Raw genomic sequence first — 17,877 nt, 5'->3', positions numbered from 1 at the left:
TACACCAACCTACAGGTGATGAGGTTGGTATTTTTTTTGGGGGGGGGAGGCAAGTCCATGTTGAGGGGTGGGACAAAGTTAGTGTTCAAAACTGACAAACAAAACTGCATTGGGATTAACAAATCTATATGGTACACATGGAAGACATGACCTTAAGCTTCCACAAAGGGATTGTAGATTTCAAATGTAGTCACCCATTTAGGGTTCCCTTTGAAATTCACACTCCCTGTGTGGAAGATTAAGGTCATGTCTTCCATAGGGGGTACTGGTGTATGAAATTCAACTGGAATAGCCCATATGATTACTTGGTTTCAATGTAATCCTCAGGTACCATGTTGAATGCAACTTTGCAACTATGTTTCATTGTGTGACCTGTGACCCTGTGAATAGCACATGACCCTTGTTCAGTTCATCATGTCATATTAAAGCTATCAAACCAATTGTAGTGCAGGATAACAATAATATGTAGTGCCTGTTATATTGTGGAGTAAATTTTGAGCAGAAAGCTAGAGAACTGTATAGTCTACGACAGCACCTGGATGGTTTTTTGGAAGCTTAAAAAAAAAAGCTACTTTACAGGGACTGTCTTTTGTAATTTGCAGGAGAGCATTAAATAGCTCTTCTGGGGCCTTCAAGGAGAGATGTTTAGATCATTTACAATAGAATATAAGGAGAGAATGGTCAATTAAGGAGAGCTAAAAATCACTCTCCTATACCAGATTTAAGGAGAGCAGTGGAGAGCGATCGCTCTTGCTCTCTTCAAAAGGCAGTCCCTGACTTGAGACTCCTTTACCGCTGCCTGGCGAGCCAATATGCCACCCCTTAATGCTGAAAAGTTTTGGCAACACTACTTAAGTCCAGTTTCAAGTCCAAGTCCATGGCTCAAGCTCTACAGCACTGCTAGTGTAATGCCTCTGTCAGACTTTCAATCAAGGCTTGTCAATGGTTCATACGTCATGCCGCTTGCCGCAGCGGCAAGACATATCAACCAATGACAAGCCTTGATTGTGTCCGCTTGTCTTACATTATGTGTGCGCCACGCCGCTCAGCGGCATGGTACAAAACCAGCATTAGGCCTATAAATTGCTGTGGTGCATCCATGGTTTTTTTCTCCCAAGCAGTGCATGGAGGATCATCCTGCCACTTTGTTTATGTTGTCATATGGCAATGCATGTGACTTTAACTTTGTGCTTCTCTTGTTGTCTCGAATCATGTACCTTTTAAAATTGAATCAGTGGAATTGTAAAATTGTGTGTAAGGGGCTGTGCAATAAAGTATGGGGGTAATTTTTTTAATTGCCCCCCCCCCTTTGGCCTGCCAACAAACATTGCTTTCCCCAATCTTGGCCTGCCAAAATAAAATCTTTGCAGCCCCCCCAATTTGCACTGCCCAATTTGCAAACTTTAACAGGCTATCATATTCCTCGAAGGGGGTCCCAAATATAGGGGAGGGGGTCATAAAATTTTGATGACCACAATGTAGGGAGTCACAAGATGACCACAAATAGTGTGTTTATTTTATTCAAAAGACTGATTTCAATACAATTTTAGCCTGTTTAGGGATATGTGTATTTGTGGTGTGGGCTGTGGGGGTCATAAAATTTTTGTTCCCGAAATACAGGTGGTTGTAATTTTATTAACGCCGACCTTTAAAAAAAAAATTGAGACCCCCTTCCGAAGAAAATGATAGCCCCCTAAATGTGCTAGAATATGATGGGAGTGTAGCGAGCAGGAAATTTGCATATTTAATATTTCTGCAAGTGTTTTCCAAAAGGTGCCAGTAAATATGTGCCAAAATTGCTTCCTCCCTCAACCCCTCTCGTCCTGCCAAAAATTGCTTGTGCCCCTTCTCAGCTTGCTAAAAACTTATCCCCCCCCCCCAATTTTACCCTCCCGAGGGCTCATAATTATTGTACATAGCTCATATAATACACCATAGGCCTACAATATCTCCAAGGACTCAAAGATGCAAACTTGACATTCAAACTTACTGAAAATGGAGAAAAAATTGCTTATGCCCCTTCTCGGCTTGCCAAAAATCTCCCCACCCTCCAATTTTACCCTCCTGAGGGCTCATAATTTATATTGTACAGACCAAGAGGCTCAAAGATGCAAACTTGGCATTCAAACTTATTAAAATGGAGGCTTGCCAAAATCTTTTCCCCTAATTTTACCCTTCCAATCCAAAGGCTCATAATTATTGTACAGACCCGTATATATAAAATAGGCCTACAATATCTCCAAAAGACTCCAATGACAATGTCCGACTGCCCAGACTCAAATAGGCAAACTTTCGGACTTCAAACCTATTGAAAATGGAGAAATGTAAAATGCACTGAATTTATTCACATTTTGCAAGATGCAAAGTCATGTAAATAAAAAAAAATCTATGAGTAGACAGGGTCCTTGTAAAATTTGAAGCTTCACTACAAGCTACTACATTTTGATAATTTGTGAGACGTTTAAGCTTACCTACTGTGCACTGAGCAAATACGGGTCGTTTTGGGAAAATCATGCCCGGCCGTATTTTGCTTTGTAACTTCACTTTTAGTGAACCAATCCTCCGTCTCAGACTTTTTTAATAAGAAAACACCACTCCAAACATTATTTCTTAGTTTCAGGTCCTAAAATGAAAAACTCAGCTTGCCACTGGCATGGTTTTGGCAACATTTTTACACTAAAATTATGAGGAAATTTACGTTCATTTTTTTGACATGAAGGCGGAATGTAAAACGATGTTTTTCGATATTATTTTTTCAAACCAAGCCAAACCATTAATGCTGATAAAAGTCATGACTGTAGTGATTATATTCGACAAGTTAGTTTCATCCGATCGCGTTATTTATAGACAGTAAAAAGGTGAAATGTCAGTATAGTTTCCATGTACGAACTCTTTGTTTACATCAAAAAGTGACATTTCCGATTTGTTCAAAGTTCCCGGTCCGCGCATGCGCCGTGCGTTTGTCCTATGTCAACCTTTGGTGACCTTTGGTTCAAGGTCACTGCTCGATCACATGATTCGCTCACTCACTTGTTTCAATGGAGTCATGAAGTTTGGACTTGAAAATGTACGCAATACAAAAATATGTTCATGTAAACTGTGCATGATGTGCAAGTGAAGAATCAGATAGAAGATCGAATAAGATTCAAGAATGTCCTCTTCTAACCAAAAGAATGTTACGGAGCATTTGTATAAGGTGCTTGTAATTGGGGAATTTGGAGTTGGTAAGTAAGCTTACACTTATTACAGTTAAAGTTATGACTACATGTATGAGTTAACAGTTTCATGGTTTATGCATGAATGCTTTGTCTCATTAGTTAAGGGTGCATGCCACTAAATCCGCCTGTGAAGCGGTTTCCGGTAAAAGTTTATCACGACTATAGTCCCAACTTTGCATAAAAAATGTGCAAAATCGGTACAATATTAACAATTTTAGTGTTGCAAATTGTGTTTTGCTAGAACTTGTGAATGTGATCTCTACTAATTTGAACAGAAAACGCGAACATTTGAGTGATGTTTACAATGATAAGCGCATGAACACACGAGGTCAAAACGCGGTTAGCAGTCGGACGTAAACACGGGAAAATCGGGTCTTTTATATAGCGCTATTTTTCTCAAAAAGTAGACCTAAAATATGGTGTCATTTTCAGATATGTTATGCAGAATTTTGTTCTGATTAAGATGATATCAAAAATGTATTTCAAAGTAAGACGTAACTTCGACTTATAGCCTAAAACGTGACCCTATTTTGCACGTAAAGTCTATGGAAAGCTATTTTGTGGCATGTACCCTTAAGGGGGTACTACACCCCTGTGGTAAATTTGTGACTATTTTTGCATTTTTCTCAAAAAATAATAACACACTGGTAATAAAAGTTATGTATATTATTGGGGCAAGGAATCCAATTACTACACTGAAATTTCAGTGACTCAAGTCAAGCGGTTCAGTATATATGATAGGAAACGAGGTACATCCTAGCGGTACCTTATTTCTTATCATAAATAACAAACCGCTTGTCTTGGGTCATTGAAATTCCAGTGTAGTAATTGGATTCCTTGCCCCTTAAATATACATAACTTTTGTTACCAGTGTGTTATTAGTTTTTGTGAAAAATGCAAAAATAGACACAAATTTATCGAAGGGTGTAGTACCCCATTAAAGTAGGTATGCCAGGCAAACCTTGTGCTGGTTTCATACTACCTTGCCGCTGAGCGGCGTGGCGCACGCATATTGCAGACAAACAGACACAATCAAGGCTTGTCATTGGTTGAAACGCCCTGCCGCTTGCCGCAGCGGCAAGCAGCAGGAAAGTATGCTGGAGGCTTTAGTTAACACATTTGCTAGTCAACCAAATTTGCCTAGAACTCAATACATATTTTACATAGAAATTTAAAAGAACAGGCTGGTCAAGGAAACCTACATAAATATGTTTTCTATACTTCACTTGACCCAAATATATGATTTTATGGTGATAAGACAATCGCACATGGAATTTTAGAGGGATTTTGATAGCAGTTCCATTAACAAAAGCTGCTATCATAATGAGACTAAGATCTAGAAACACCCCCTAAATGCCGCTTTTTGGGAATTTTGCTAGCTGAATCTTTTTGATGAAAGTCAATCTTTGTAACTTTGCTACGGAAAGTGCTATGAAAAAAAGGTTTTCAGTTTTGGCTTTGTTTACTCAAGGGCTTTAATTTGATATATAAAATGATGCAGTTTGATGGCAAATTTGAATTCACCTAGCATACCTAGTTAAAGCCATAATGTGCGATTTGCTTCACATCGACTCCCTCAATTTTAATCGGATTTCTACTTTTTGCATAATTATAATGCCCAGTGGTGCACGTAAGGCCGAGTAAAAAAATAAACAAGTTTAGCGTCTTTGCCCTCCTCCTTTTTTGGAGATTTTTTTTTATATTGTGAATTTTTATTTATAACTTCTTTTCATGTTTGAGAAGTTGCAATTTTGTACACAGCCTTGCAAATGTATAAGACACATTTCAGAAGAGTTTTGTGATCACAGGAGGGACCAGGTGGTGGTTGCATTGCATTCTCTAAAAAAAATTTTATTTCTGAATTTGAATTTTGACATTTTCCTCATTTAATATATCAACACTCTTATTAGACCATAGCAAATTGTTAAATTGCTATCAGCCAGTCAACTTCATTCTCTAAATCGCCAAATTTGTTACTCGGGAGACATACAGTCATGCATCGTCACTAACGTGAGCAATCCCCCAAATACCAAACTGGTAAGTTTGAAGGGGTCCCTCTTTCATCAATATAAATAACAGGGCAGAACACAAATCACTCATAATTATGCCTAGATTTGTCGCTATAAAGGTATCACAAATATTTAATTATATCTTCGTAATATACAAAAATGTAGAGTAAAGCTAGAAACGTTAATTTATAAATAACATACTGGTATATTTTTTCTCAAAAATCAACTACCGTTCATAGAGTATAATCTAACTCAAATATGGTTATATTAAATTATGGTACATACTGAAGGATATTTTTCCGTATTTGGTAAAATATTATTAGTCAAATTATTAGTCATTATTAAAATCCCGCAATCCACACGCATCATAGATTTATTACCATGTCAATCAAATCAGGGGTGGAATTTCGGCGGAGTCCGAGAATCGACTCTCGCAGAGACTCCCGTAAAAGTCCTATTGCGAGAGTCCATGTGGACTCGCGCTGGAAATGATCAGCTCAGCGAACTTGCGTTTAAGTTCAACACGCCTTAAAACTCAAAGCCTGCAAAATATAAAGGAAAAGTCGCCAAAGATGCAATGACATATGGAAGTGAGAGTATGATGACACATATATATTAAAAACTTAACTTTGTTAGTTTATTTGTAAGTTTGTTTGTTTGAATGCATTTTATGTAGGCCTACATATAATACCTTTTGGACTCCCGCAAGATTGTACAACGAGAATCCATTTACGGGAATCCATGGACTCTCGCAAAACTCCCTTGTGAGAATCCACTTGGACTCCTGTGGCACTTTACGAAATTCCACCCCTGCAAAGGATCCATTCAAACACAAGGGGTATATTAATCCCAGGATAAATACCTTTGAACAACATTGGAAATTTAAAAAAAAAGTCCTTAAATGTTGTAAAATAGATAATTAATGTATAATATATTCAATTTAGCATCTGGGGAATTTTACGAAAAATGAAGTCTTTGAATGTGAATATCAAGTGCATACGATGTTGGGAAAAGGGTCAAATGTAGTACATGTGGGCTCTGTGCTGGGCCCGTTCAAATACAAGCAATGATATTTTCAGTGTGCTATTTTAAATTTTCAATAAAAGTGAATAGAACCAGCAAGTTGGTAATCCATATCAATTGTTCTTTAGTATGATCATTTAAATATTAATTACCAGTACCAGGGAACAGTCATAAGTGGAAGGGACCCAGGAAGAGATTCTTTGTGATGCACCATCCTTGGTAGCATTCGTAAAGGGAGGTCCCCCATCCAGTTGGTGGAACATTTTTGAGACCTCTCCACCATACTTGAAGGATGTGGCTACCTTTGAGGATGGCTTGTTGTGGACCAAGGCTTCAAAATGACCAAATTTCTGTGAAATACAAACAAACACTTATGTCAGATACCATTTTTCAAAGAAAAGGACTCAAAATGTGGTAGAAAAGTTGCTCAAGGGCAGCTCTTGACTTGCAGGAAGTTTGAGACACATCTGGGTATCAAATAGCCCAACAGACTATAAGGAATATAAAACTTGATCAGCTTTTGGTTAAATCCCCTGATTTTGAAATACTGTGCTACAAGGGATTTCCCATCACTTAGCTCTATCATGAAACAGTATTAGTAATTTCAAACTTGATACATGTAGCTCAGATAATACAGGAAACTGTTTTCCATGCAAGGTTATAGCCTACATTGTAATTGTTGTACTAGCCTGAGTGCTTCAAGGACAATCATCAATAATATATATTGTTAAAATGTGTCCATTTATTTTCTAAAACCCCAGGGCTCACTTGTATCTCAAATTGTATATCACCCACCAACACAAAAATCTTGTCTTTTTTCATGAATGGGCATGATATCCTAAAAATGGGGGGAAAGAGTTGATTGCCCAGATGCTACTTAAAAAGATAGCTAAACTCAGCACCCAGATGTTGAAAAAGAATCAGTTGAAATGAAATTCTATTAAAAAACTCTTCACAACACATTCAAATGACTTTCTTTTAGGCCTTTAATTGATCACTACAGGCCTCCATTCGTTGTGGTACTGGAGGTTTTACATGCACATATTTTGCTGGGGCCTTTGGGGGAGCGAGCCCCCAGGGGTAAAAGCAAGGGGCTGCAAAAAAGAAAGGGCGACGGAAGAAGAAGGTACAGGGAAAAGAATTATTAAAGAAAAAAGGGTGGACAAATTGTGAAACCAATGTAACTATTAATATTTTTTTTCTTTTTGTCGCTAGCACCTATAATCCTTGTTTTTTTTGCTCTTCACTTTTTCAAACCATCAGAAAAATTGGGGTAACCTTTTTCGAGCTGTGGATGAAGGGGCGGCAAAATTTATCTTTTCTTCAGCCCCCCCCCCCCCCCACCCACCCGGGTAGGAGCGGCCACGGTACTCCACTGTTTAGGTGTGTAACCAAAAAATTGAGAATTGAAAAATAGTGAAGAGATTATAGAATTACAAATTTAAAGCATCTGCATAAATCAGTAGTTTTTTTTACAGTATCATTTATAAACATTCCGTATTATTTAAAATCACTAACTTGTCTATTGTAAGGTTTTAAAACAAAATCAATAATATTCAATGAAAAAGACAAATAATTTGTTACTCATTTTGGAAAAAAGAAATGGAAGGAAAGAATTGAATGAAAACTTGCAAGGAAATAAAGAAAGATAGATCTATATGTAGAAGAAAAAGAATTTAAAACAAAGAAAAATAAAAAAACAAAGAAAAATAGAAAAGAAAAAATAAAGATGCAAGTAAAGAAACAAAGAAGGTAGTGAAAGAAAGAAAGAAAGAAAGAAAGGAAAGAAAAAAACCAGAAGAGTCAGAAGGGAAGGGGAATTGAGAGCTGTTATGCCTAGCATGGTTTATGCGTACAGCTTTCATCTGTTGAACAATATACTGAAACAGCTTTTGCAAGATAATCATTAGGTGAAATGTGATAATTCCCATTAAGTCTGTGATAAGTAAATGGCCCAGGGTAAATGACAAGATAAAGTATAGTCAAGTAGATTATAAATGTTGACCATCATGATAAATGCAATGTGTAACCTCTATAGTAAAACTATAGTTATATAATGAGCAAAGTAGGAAATGTATTGTATGGTTTGTCTATAATAATTTAAACACTTTATTCACCACAGAGGTACTATGGTACATGATTCTCCCCCCTACCCCCAGGCACTAATATAGGAGTGCAAATGATGGAAATTAAAAACAATGAAATATTTTCAGTACTCTTAATTGCACACATAATGTGCATGTACTCGTATGCAAGGGGAGCATTTTGCTAAGAGAACTGCCTGACCAAATGACAGGCAGATGGATGGCTGATTGGCCGTAGATGTGAATATGACATACATGTAGTAAATGTAACTACCTCTTTTAAAAACTAATATCCCTTAACTTTCAACAACTACATGTAGTTGCCATGATTACGCCAATGGAAGTCACTCATTGATTCCCTTTCTCCCTCCACCCCAATTTTTCATTTTAACCTACACTAACCCAGTCTCCCATCAGAACTCTTGTTTCTTAGTTGCATTCACTTCCCCCCCCCCCCCCCCCCCCCGGAATAAAAATTCTGGTGCTGCGAAGGGAAATTTACCTTACCTTTAAGGTCATTTACTTGTTTTTAATACAAATGCCACACTTCTAAAGAGGGTTTCATATCAGTGGGGTATAACACATAGTCACTAAATAATGACATTTTAAGCATCCCTTCACATGTGCTTGCACGTCAAACACTTCCCATATGTTTATTAGCATGTTTTATTCATGATATAGCCTTTATGTTCAAGTACTAACTTCCACAATTTATATAATTTTGCAATTAATGAAATAAAGAAAATAATGAACTTTTCAGAGTCTCCCGGCTTGGATTCTTTAAATTTAAACTTAATTTTGTCGTATCCAACATTTTGTATCTTACAGGAAAGGTAAGCAAGACCGTAAAACAGGAAAAAAAGATGAAACAAATCTAGCAATAATTAGAATTTAAATACTGTAAGTATGTGAACATCAAATACTAGGTAAGTGAACAATGGCTTTTCAGTTTCTCGGTGTGCTTTTGCAATTTGCAAAGTCTTATCATATTTTACATTATTAGGCTGTAGATATGGATCAGATTCAGATGTATCCATGTACATACAGGTAGCTTAATTTAAAGACAAAATTCAAAATTTGAAGACAAAAAGTTTTGTATTTAAAATTAACATAGCAACAAGTTTTCAAGAAGTTTGCTCATGGAAGAAATAATTTCATCAGTAATGACCCTCTTTCTAAAAGTAAAACTTATAATATTTGATTATCAAAGTTTAAATTTTAATATTCTCCAATGTTGTCAACACTTACTGTTACTTCAGAATCTTAGATCTGTAAGGTTGTAATTGAGCAAAATCTTTATTAAATGTCAATTTTTTTTTTATTATGCCTCATCCCAATAGCCCACATTTTCCCATCAAATCTGGATTGTGCTCAGGGAATGATTTTTCTTTTCTTTTTAATATATAAAGACAAAACAATACATCAGAATGTACATTATGTGGATGCCTTTCTTTTAACATGGCTATTTTTTATTTCTTTTCAGACATCAGTTATTAGAAGATACACAGAAGGTATGTAGTAACTTCTGATTCCTTAAAAAATATAATCACTCTTTTAAATGTAAAATTCATTCTATGTTAAATAATTTTTAGGTTGTCCAAGGGAAAAGATCTCATGGCATCATGGGTTGTGTGTCCATCAGTCTGTGTGTGTCCTTCAACAATTGTGTAAGGTTTTGGTTAACAATTGGTCTCAGTCATATTATATGAACAAATCCTATTGCAACCATTATTATGTTTTGATGAATCCAAATGTGTGAAAATGTTGTCATAATAATGATAATAATGCTGATTTATGCCCAATATTTATTAGTCTCGCTAGAGTGGCTATGAGTTTTAAAATATTCAACTGGACAACGTCTCGTCCAAACTCCAATATTTTAAAACTCATAGCTTGATAAATAAATATGGGCTCAATCGATCCAATTCTATCTCAAACTTGGGACATAGCTGCACTATGGGGACCTTCATATATTGGTGGTGTTCAAGATCTTATAGCCCCAACCAGAATGGTATTACAACTGAAATGGCAGCCATGTCAGAGGGACAGGTCTCTAGTTTCATTCCACAAACACTCATACCTATCTACTGTTTTATTGTATTATCATGCAAATTGCCCTGTTGTGGGTTGAAATGGGGGAGGGAGAGCAAAAAATCTGCATTAATTTTGTATTTTTATGCTAGAACTTCAAAGAATTAAACCAGGGGTATATATTTTACAGAAGAATTAATTTTTTCCATACATTAATTTTGAAGAGATGTTTACTTTTCCATGACATGTTTTTCAGTGGGTAAAAGGGCTATTACTTCCATAACTTCCAAAACAGCTTTTTTCCATACCCAAAAAGTGCAGAATTTTCAAGTTTATATACCCATGAATCAAACTATCTTGAATAATTCTGTGATTAAAACCCATTCAGATTATTGACAAGCTTGTTTTTGCATTCTCTAAGCTAACATATTCTTTTAAAATTAATTCAGGTGGTTAAAATTTAAGAGTGAATTTTGCTTTCGTTATTGACAAAAGTTTTCATTTTATAGTAAGATTTGGAGAATGTGGTTATTTTTGTGTTTACAATTTTCTTTTATTGCACAAAATTGTACTTTGCATTGTTCTAATAACATGAGAGCAAAAAAGCAAACTAAAACAGTACCAACTGACCAGCAGGGAACTTTAATAACATGGTTTGTAATTAGTAGATCTGTGAAATGGTAAAAAGTAAAGATATTTGTGGGAAAGTCATAGAAGTGGGACTTTGGGCTCCTTGGGAATTATAAACTCTGTAGCATTATTAAATTAATTGTAAATCATGAACTCATAAAACAAATAATTACTTGAAAGAAATCTGTCTGGTCAATCTGGTAACACCATTATAATGATTGCTAGCCCCCCTCCCCCCTCCCCCCCCACTTTTGTTGGTTATTTGGGGGAAACTTCCGGAAATCGGGGGAAATCAGTCATACGCCCGCACTTACACTCCTAATCAGACTCCATTCGGGGGAACTGAACAACCTGCCCCCCCCCCACTTTCAATGTGCTGCGCACACCACTGTATTAGTCGGAAGGTTGTAAGATCATGTGCTTTCTCGTATCTCCTCTATCTGATTCTGGAGAGTTTCATGGTCCTATGTAGACAAGCAATATCAGGACATGTAAAAGTTGCAGGCCTTTTCATAAAGAGCAGGGATCATGTGCCTGGGCCTGTTGTCTGTCACACTCAACACTGAGGTAAACTTGCGCTGCCCTTATAAATAGGGTCTTGGCAGCATATTGACCTGTGGTACGCTTTGAGGGAAGCAACCTTCCAGAAAGCATGGATAAACGCCATTTTATTATTATTATTAAGAAAGCAATGTCTTGTTTGTTTCATTTTGCTTTTAACAGGTTCGTTTTCGCCCAATTACAAGTTAACAATTGGTGTAGACTTTGCACTGAAATCTCTTGAGTGGAATGACTCCACTAGAATTAACCTGCAATTATGGTAAGTGTGTTATATATTGTAACTGGACAAACTTCCGCAATTTTTCCACAAAACTAATCATAAAGAATGAAGATGTGTGTCAAAACTTTTCATGTTTAATAGGCTATAGTCCATATATCTACCGCAAATCACCCATCATTACTGCTAAATTCCAGGGCTAAATTGTTGTCTATGGTATATAAAGGTTTGCATATACCAGCTCCAACAAAACCAGGAAGTCGCAAGACGTTTTTGAGAAAATAGGCCTTTAAAGATGACATTCCCATAAAAATATCAAATTTTAGAATTCTTAATTTAATAGTATTTGACTGAACTTATTAAAAAGAGGTTTATTTAATCAATAAATAACAGTTGAACTATTTTAATAATCCCTATTCAATCCTGTGTAAGGCAAGAAACTAATTGGCCCATTACTCAGAATAGCAATTTGGCAAAAATATCAAGGTGTCATTTACAAAATTAGCCATATCTTAAAAAGTATTGATGCTATTTATATAATTTTGGTATCATTTTAAAGCTTATTGTCTGGTGCTTACATTTTATTCAGATCATGAAATGTCAAAAATACGACTTGTTCCTGGTTTTGTCGGAGTGGGTCACATAATTTATAGAATGGCAACAATTTGATCAATACAACTGTGATGTCAGATTTATGTAAAAATGCTCAGTATTTGGAGAAAAAATGGAATGGAGATATGACATAATTAATTATGGCAATATATAAACAACAAGAATCCCCATATGTTTCATTATGTTTTATGTTTCCTATTGCCCATATGTTTTTCCTGTATTATTTCCTGGGGAACCCAAAAGACCAAGTTTTTCTTGGGTTTTGCAGTTTGATTTAGTAGTGAAATGGTAGTAAATAGTAAATACATTTGTAGGAAAAATATTTGCATTAAATTAAATTTTGATTCCTTTGAGAATGTCTTGGTACTTCTGTGGTGAAAGATTAGAAATTTGACAATTTTGACAATTCTCACAAAATGTCAGATCTAGTGTTAAATGATGTTTAGTTTAACAGGCATGATACTGCCATTGTAGTTGGATTATGGTGCTATTTGAGAAGCTGTAGATATCAAGTGACTGGAGAGAGTACCCCATACAAAGTATATGGGTTGGCAATGTGACCTAGTGTATAAGCACTGAAAACCCCTGAGATGACACTTAATATACATGTACAGAGTGTAGAGTGTATGTTCAAAGGAGTTAGGGATCAGAATTAGACTATGTGAGTGAGGTAGAGAGAGAGAGAGGGAGAGAGAGATGTATATTCATTTGTCCATTTCATTGACATTTCTTCTTCTTTTTATTTTGTTCTTTCATTCTTCCTATCCTTTTTTCTTTCTTTTTTCCTTCTCTCTTTCTTTTCTTCCTTTCTCTCTTTCCTTCCTTCTTTCCTTCCTTTCTTTCTTTCTTTCCTTCCTTCTTTCCTTCTTTCTTAATTTCATTTGTCTTTCTTTCTTTCTTTTTTTCTTTCTTTCTTTCTTTCCTTTCCCTTCCTTTCCTTTCCTTTCCTATAACATTGTAGATTTAAACATTTGCTATGATAGTAGGGCTGGATAGTTTCTATAACAAATCTGGTTTTGTACTTTCCTGTTGTAGGGATATTGCCGGACATGAAAGATTTGGTCACATGACTAGGGTGTATTATAAGTATGCGTAAGTATATTACCTTCAAAACATTTACCAGAAGTATTTTGTAAATAGTTGTCTCTTAAAATCTTCCATGTTTTATATGAGAATTGATATCATTGATGTAAATTTGCAGAATGTTGTAAATACCCTTTTGAAATATCAGAATATCAGAAACAATAAAAATAAACTTTACATATAGGAATTATTGCAGTTAGTTTTATAATATACAAGTGGACATGGTATAAGGCTAAACCAAAAAAAAAAATGCTGTGTGTCAAAGCCGTTGGCAGTTTCAATATGAATGCGGTATGTGAGTTTTTTTTAAAGATTTTTGTTATTTTTAAAGATTTTTTTTTAAATTGATTTTGAATTAAGATGTCATTTTGGCTCATTTTTTACAACAGTTTAAGTACAAATATCAATTGTTTTATACCTAAATGTATAATCAAATCAAGTAAATTTTCTTCAAAGTATTTGTTAGAATCTCATGATTTTGGGGCAAAAAACTATTGAAATATAGGAAATAAAAAAATAAATTTGCAGTTTCAGCTGAAATAGACGCGCTAAAAAAAACATATACAAGCAAGCAGATCATAGTTCTCAGTTTTTATTATTCATTTGTTTTGTTTGCAGAATTGCAGCTATAATAGTATTTGATTTATCAAGGTAAGGTTGTACTATGCAGTATTATCATTATTATTATTTTCATTATCAATGTCATTGTTATAACTAATTATCATTTGCTTGCAATTCTGGTTTACCCTGTGCACCCTATATTCCTATATGGTACAATTCTGGTTTACCCGGTTTAGGGTTAGGGTTATACTTGGGTATACCAGTATTATTCCGAATTCTGAATAAAAGTTTCAAGCTGCAGCTAACAAAATTTTCCATGTGCTAATATAATTTACCCCTTGATTTACTTTTTGAGGTGTTTAGTTGTTAAAAACATAACCAGTGCTCAAAGTCAGGTGTGTCCTTGGGCCAAAATCCTGTGAAAATCAGTACAGGTCCGCCTGTTCACTACCCAGGCCCTTAAAATTATGTCACCAAGATAGACTCACTGCTTACTTCAACATCAATATGTGACACCACCTGTTGATTTCTTAGGCCATCTTAATTTAAAAGTTTTTTTTATTTTTCACTTTAATTGTTTTATCAAACTGGGGGATTAGGTTTTTTTAGGTTCAAATAGTCAAGATGAAGAATTTTATTGAGATTTATGACTTTTTGCACGTCTCATAATGTCAGATGTGAGATTTGGATTTGGAAAAAACAAACCAAAATTGCTGAGAAAAATTAAATTTACTCAATCCAGTGGAAATAATGTGCAAAAAGCAGGTGATTTACTATGCACATAGTTTGAGATAAATTTATTAGATTAAGATGGCCTTACAAAGTGTCACAAATGTGGACCAAAATAACATTAAAATGTGTAATATGTAATTTGTATTTCATACAAATGTACAAAAAATATTTAACCAACGTGTGAAATTTACAATTTGAACATTTATTTCCTCAGGCCTGCCACCTTTGACTCAGTATTAAAGGTAAGTTAATTCCTTATTCCCCAACTCAAACCAAACACACAAACAGAATAGGAAATGACATGAAATACTGTAATTTCCCACTGAAACATGGGGGTTATGTACCCTTCCCAACTTGTACGAGTATGCAACCAATTATAGAAATCAAATGAGTGAATTGAGAGTGACGAGATGACCATAGAGAGCAAAAATAAGTCTTGACCTCTGCATCACTGAAAGTAAATTTAGCAGGGTCATAATGTTACTATGAAAATTGGGTTATTCCTTCATATAATTTTAGACAATTAGGATTAGATTTAGGCTTATGGTTAGGATTAGCGTAGACAAAATAATTACATGAAGGATCAGCCAAAAATTGAATATGTGAGATAACTACATTTCATTTGCTAAAACATTTATGTTTGCATTGATTTTGAATTGAGCATGTATATATATGTTGGCAATTATGCATGGTTTGTGCCAGGACCAATAGTTACCTTACAGGTTTCATATATACTGGTTTCTATAATCAAGATTTGTGAAGAAAGCAAATCATCACCTCATCTGTCTCACTAGAAAATTTATGTTATCTCTTGTTTGTGTTGCTGTACACAGTGGTTTACTGACGTCAATCAGAAAGTCATGTTAGCCAATGAACAACCTGTACCTATATTACTACTAGCAAATAAGGTAAGAAGCGTGTGTTTAGGGTAGTGTGAGGGGTTTGTAAATCCCATCTGTCAGGTATGCACACTTGAGAAAACACTGCAGTGGTAGGATCACAGACTACTACAAACTATTTGCAAAGTCTGTGTGCTATTATATGCTGTGAATTCCTACATGTTCATGAGGGTCAATTGTTTTATTGTGTGTGTCTAACAATCATGCCAGTGTTGCGTATGTGTCTAAAAATAATGCCAGTGTTGCATGACTTTGTCTATACACGATACAGCGTTGCATGTCTTCCCGTTTCCGTAAAAATATGTGGTATGTGTGTAGCGGATTTGACGTTCACACTTCATGGACCAATCGGCCCTCATTAACAGACTTGTAGCGAATAATATGTAGTCTGTGGGTAGGGTAGTGAAAACCTAAAATCATAAATGTGTGTCGCTGTCCGTGGTTCCTTATGGTTACATGTGTGTGTGCATTTTGTAAACACCTTCAATTTAGGACTCAGATACACATGAGAAACTGCTGTGTAGGATTTGACACACAGGACCCATGTTTGGGCATACAAGACAAGTGTGTGGGTCCCGGGGTGTGGGTGTGGGTGTGTGTTTATTTGAGTAAATTAGACTTAAAAGACCATGATTAGGGGGAAGTACCTCATTTTACTGAACAACTGGTGGAACCTAACAACAAAAAATATCCTCAGACATCAATACCATCTGACCTCTGACAATATTACCACTATGATGAACTAAACATGTTAGAAATTAATTTACATAATAGAGACTTATCGGTGAGCTGGTTTTACATTTTGGGAGTCAAAATCCAATAACTGTGTGTCCCTTTTAAACAAATACAGTGCAAGTTATGTCAATTATTCTTATTCTCTTGCATCAACAGTGTGATTTAGAAGAAACTGCCATAGACTCATCAATGCTGGATGGATTTTGTAGACAACACAAATTTATAGGATGGTTTCCAACATCAGCCAAAGAAAATATCAATATAGGTATGGCTACTCTTTGTATTTTTACACAAAGCAAATTTTTAAAACAAAACAGGCTCAGACAGTTTGTGTTTTATATACAGATTGCTGTTGACATATGTACTTGCCACATATTTAGCAATAATTGTCAGCCCTTTTCATTGGGGTGATCATTTTGAGAAATAAAATTAAATAGTGTTTGGGGAAATATAAGAACAGCAGGGTGCATTATTAGAATTCAGGCATGCCATATAATTGATAAAGTGTTGACAGATTGATCTGGAACTGTGCATGTATATTATGTTAAAATATAGATTATGGAACAGGAGTTCTGTTCAATGATGCAACCATAAGGTGTTTTTTGAGGAAGCAGTTTGTCAGTGATAACTTATTTGTCAACATAAAGAAAACATAAAGTTGAATCAATTTGTATAATTTCACAAAGATGAAATCAAATTTGTATGTCAATTTCCTCTTCAGAGAATGCCATGCAATTTCTGGTTAGAAGAATCCTAGAGCTCACAGAGGAAGCACAGAAACCAGATGAACACATCTCATTACACCAAGACCCCATATACCTAGAGACCATTGAGGAAGAAGCAAGAAGTATGGCAGAAAGTCAAGCTATGAGAAAGCAAAGAGGACCACCATGTTGTAGCTAGCCCTGTAAGGGACAAGATACTGTAAATTAATACCATCCGTAGCTGCAATAGGGACAAGATACTGTTAACTGTAACTTTTCATCCCGATGTGGCAGTGACGTCAGTGCGTATTTCATTGGGCACAGATTCAAATTGTCATTTTGCTTGATCACATTGCGTCGTCCATTTCACATATCTCCATTTTGGTATGTTATTAGGTGTGGTTTTTTTTCAGAAATCCTTTTTTTGTTGCATTTTTGGCCCATATTTTTTGCAGATATTAGCCAAAAATATTCCTGATGATTGAAAAATAAATCCTCAAAAAACATGAAAAAAAAGAAGAAATGTGCTAAAATTTGAATTTTAAAAGCTATGTGTTCAGAAGCTGAGACTGTATGTGGTCCAGGGACAGACTTAGGTTTCAGTTTACTACTGGCCCTCCGGGCCAGTGAAACGGCAAACCTACTGGCCCTGCAATAAATTTACTGGCCCAACTTTTTCAATATGTTCTACTGCATAAAGTGCAAATAAAGAAGCATGTTCAGATGCCCGTAACCAGGGGACAGGTGGTGAACACCCCCCTTGCCAAATGCCAAAAAA

At 35.5% G+C, this 17,877-nt stretch overlaps 1 protein-coding gene across 1 annotated transcript; it reads left to right on the top strand.

Moving 5' to 3' along the window:
• Positions 1–3,005: 3,005 nt before the first annotated feature.
• On the top strand, positions 3,006–17,503 carry LOC140153027 (ras-related protein Rab-32B-like). Its single transcript, XM_072175617.1, has 10 exons — positions 3,006–3,228; position 3,323; positions 9,818–9,845; positions 11,719–11,815; positions 13,421–13,477; positions 14,087–14,119; positions 14,976–15,003; positions 15,595–15,669; positions 16,552–16,660; positions 17,117–17,503. Exons 1-10 carry the CDS (start codon positions 3,152–3,154, stop codon positions 17,296–17,298), a joined length of 687 nt encoding a protein of 228 aa, XP_072031718.1. The 5' UTR covers positions 3,006–3,151; the 3' UTR covers positions 17,299–17,503.
• Positions 17,504–17,877: the final 374 nt, after the last annotated feature.

Source organism: Amphiura filiformis, chromosome 5, assembly GCF_039555335.1.
Source record: "Amphiura filiformis chromosome 5, Afil_fr2py, whole genome shotgun sequence".
Lineage (NCBI taxonomy): Eukaryota > Metazoa > Echinodermata > Ophiuroidea > Amphilepidida > Amphiuridae > Amphiura > Amphiura filiformis.
Note: the sequence above shows the minus strand (reverse complement) of the source record. Positions and strands in the feature narration are given on the sequence as shown.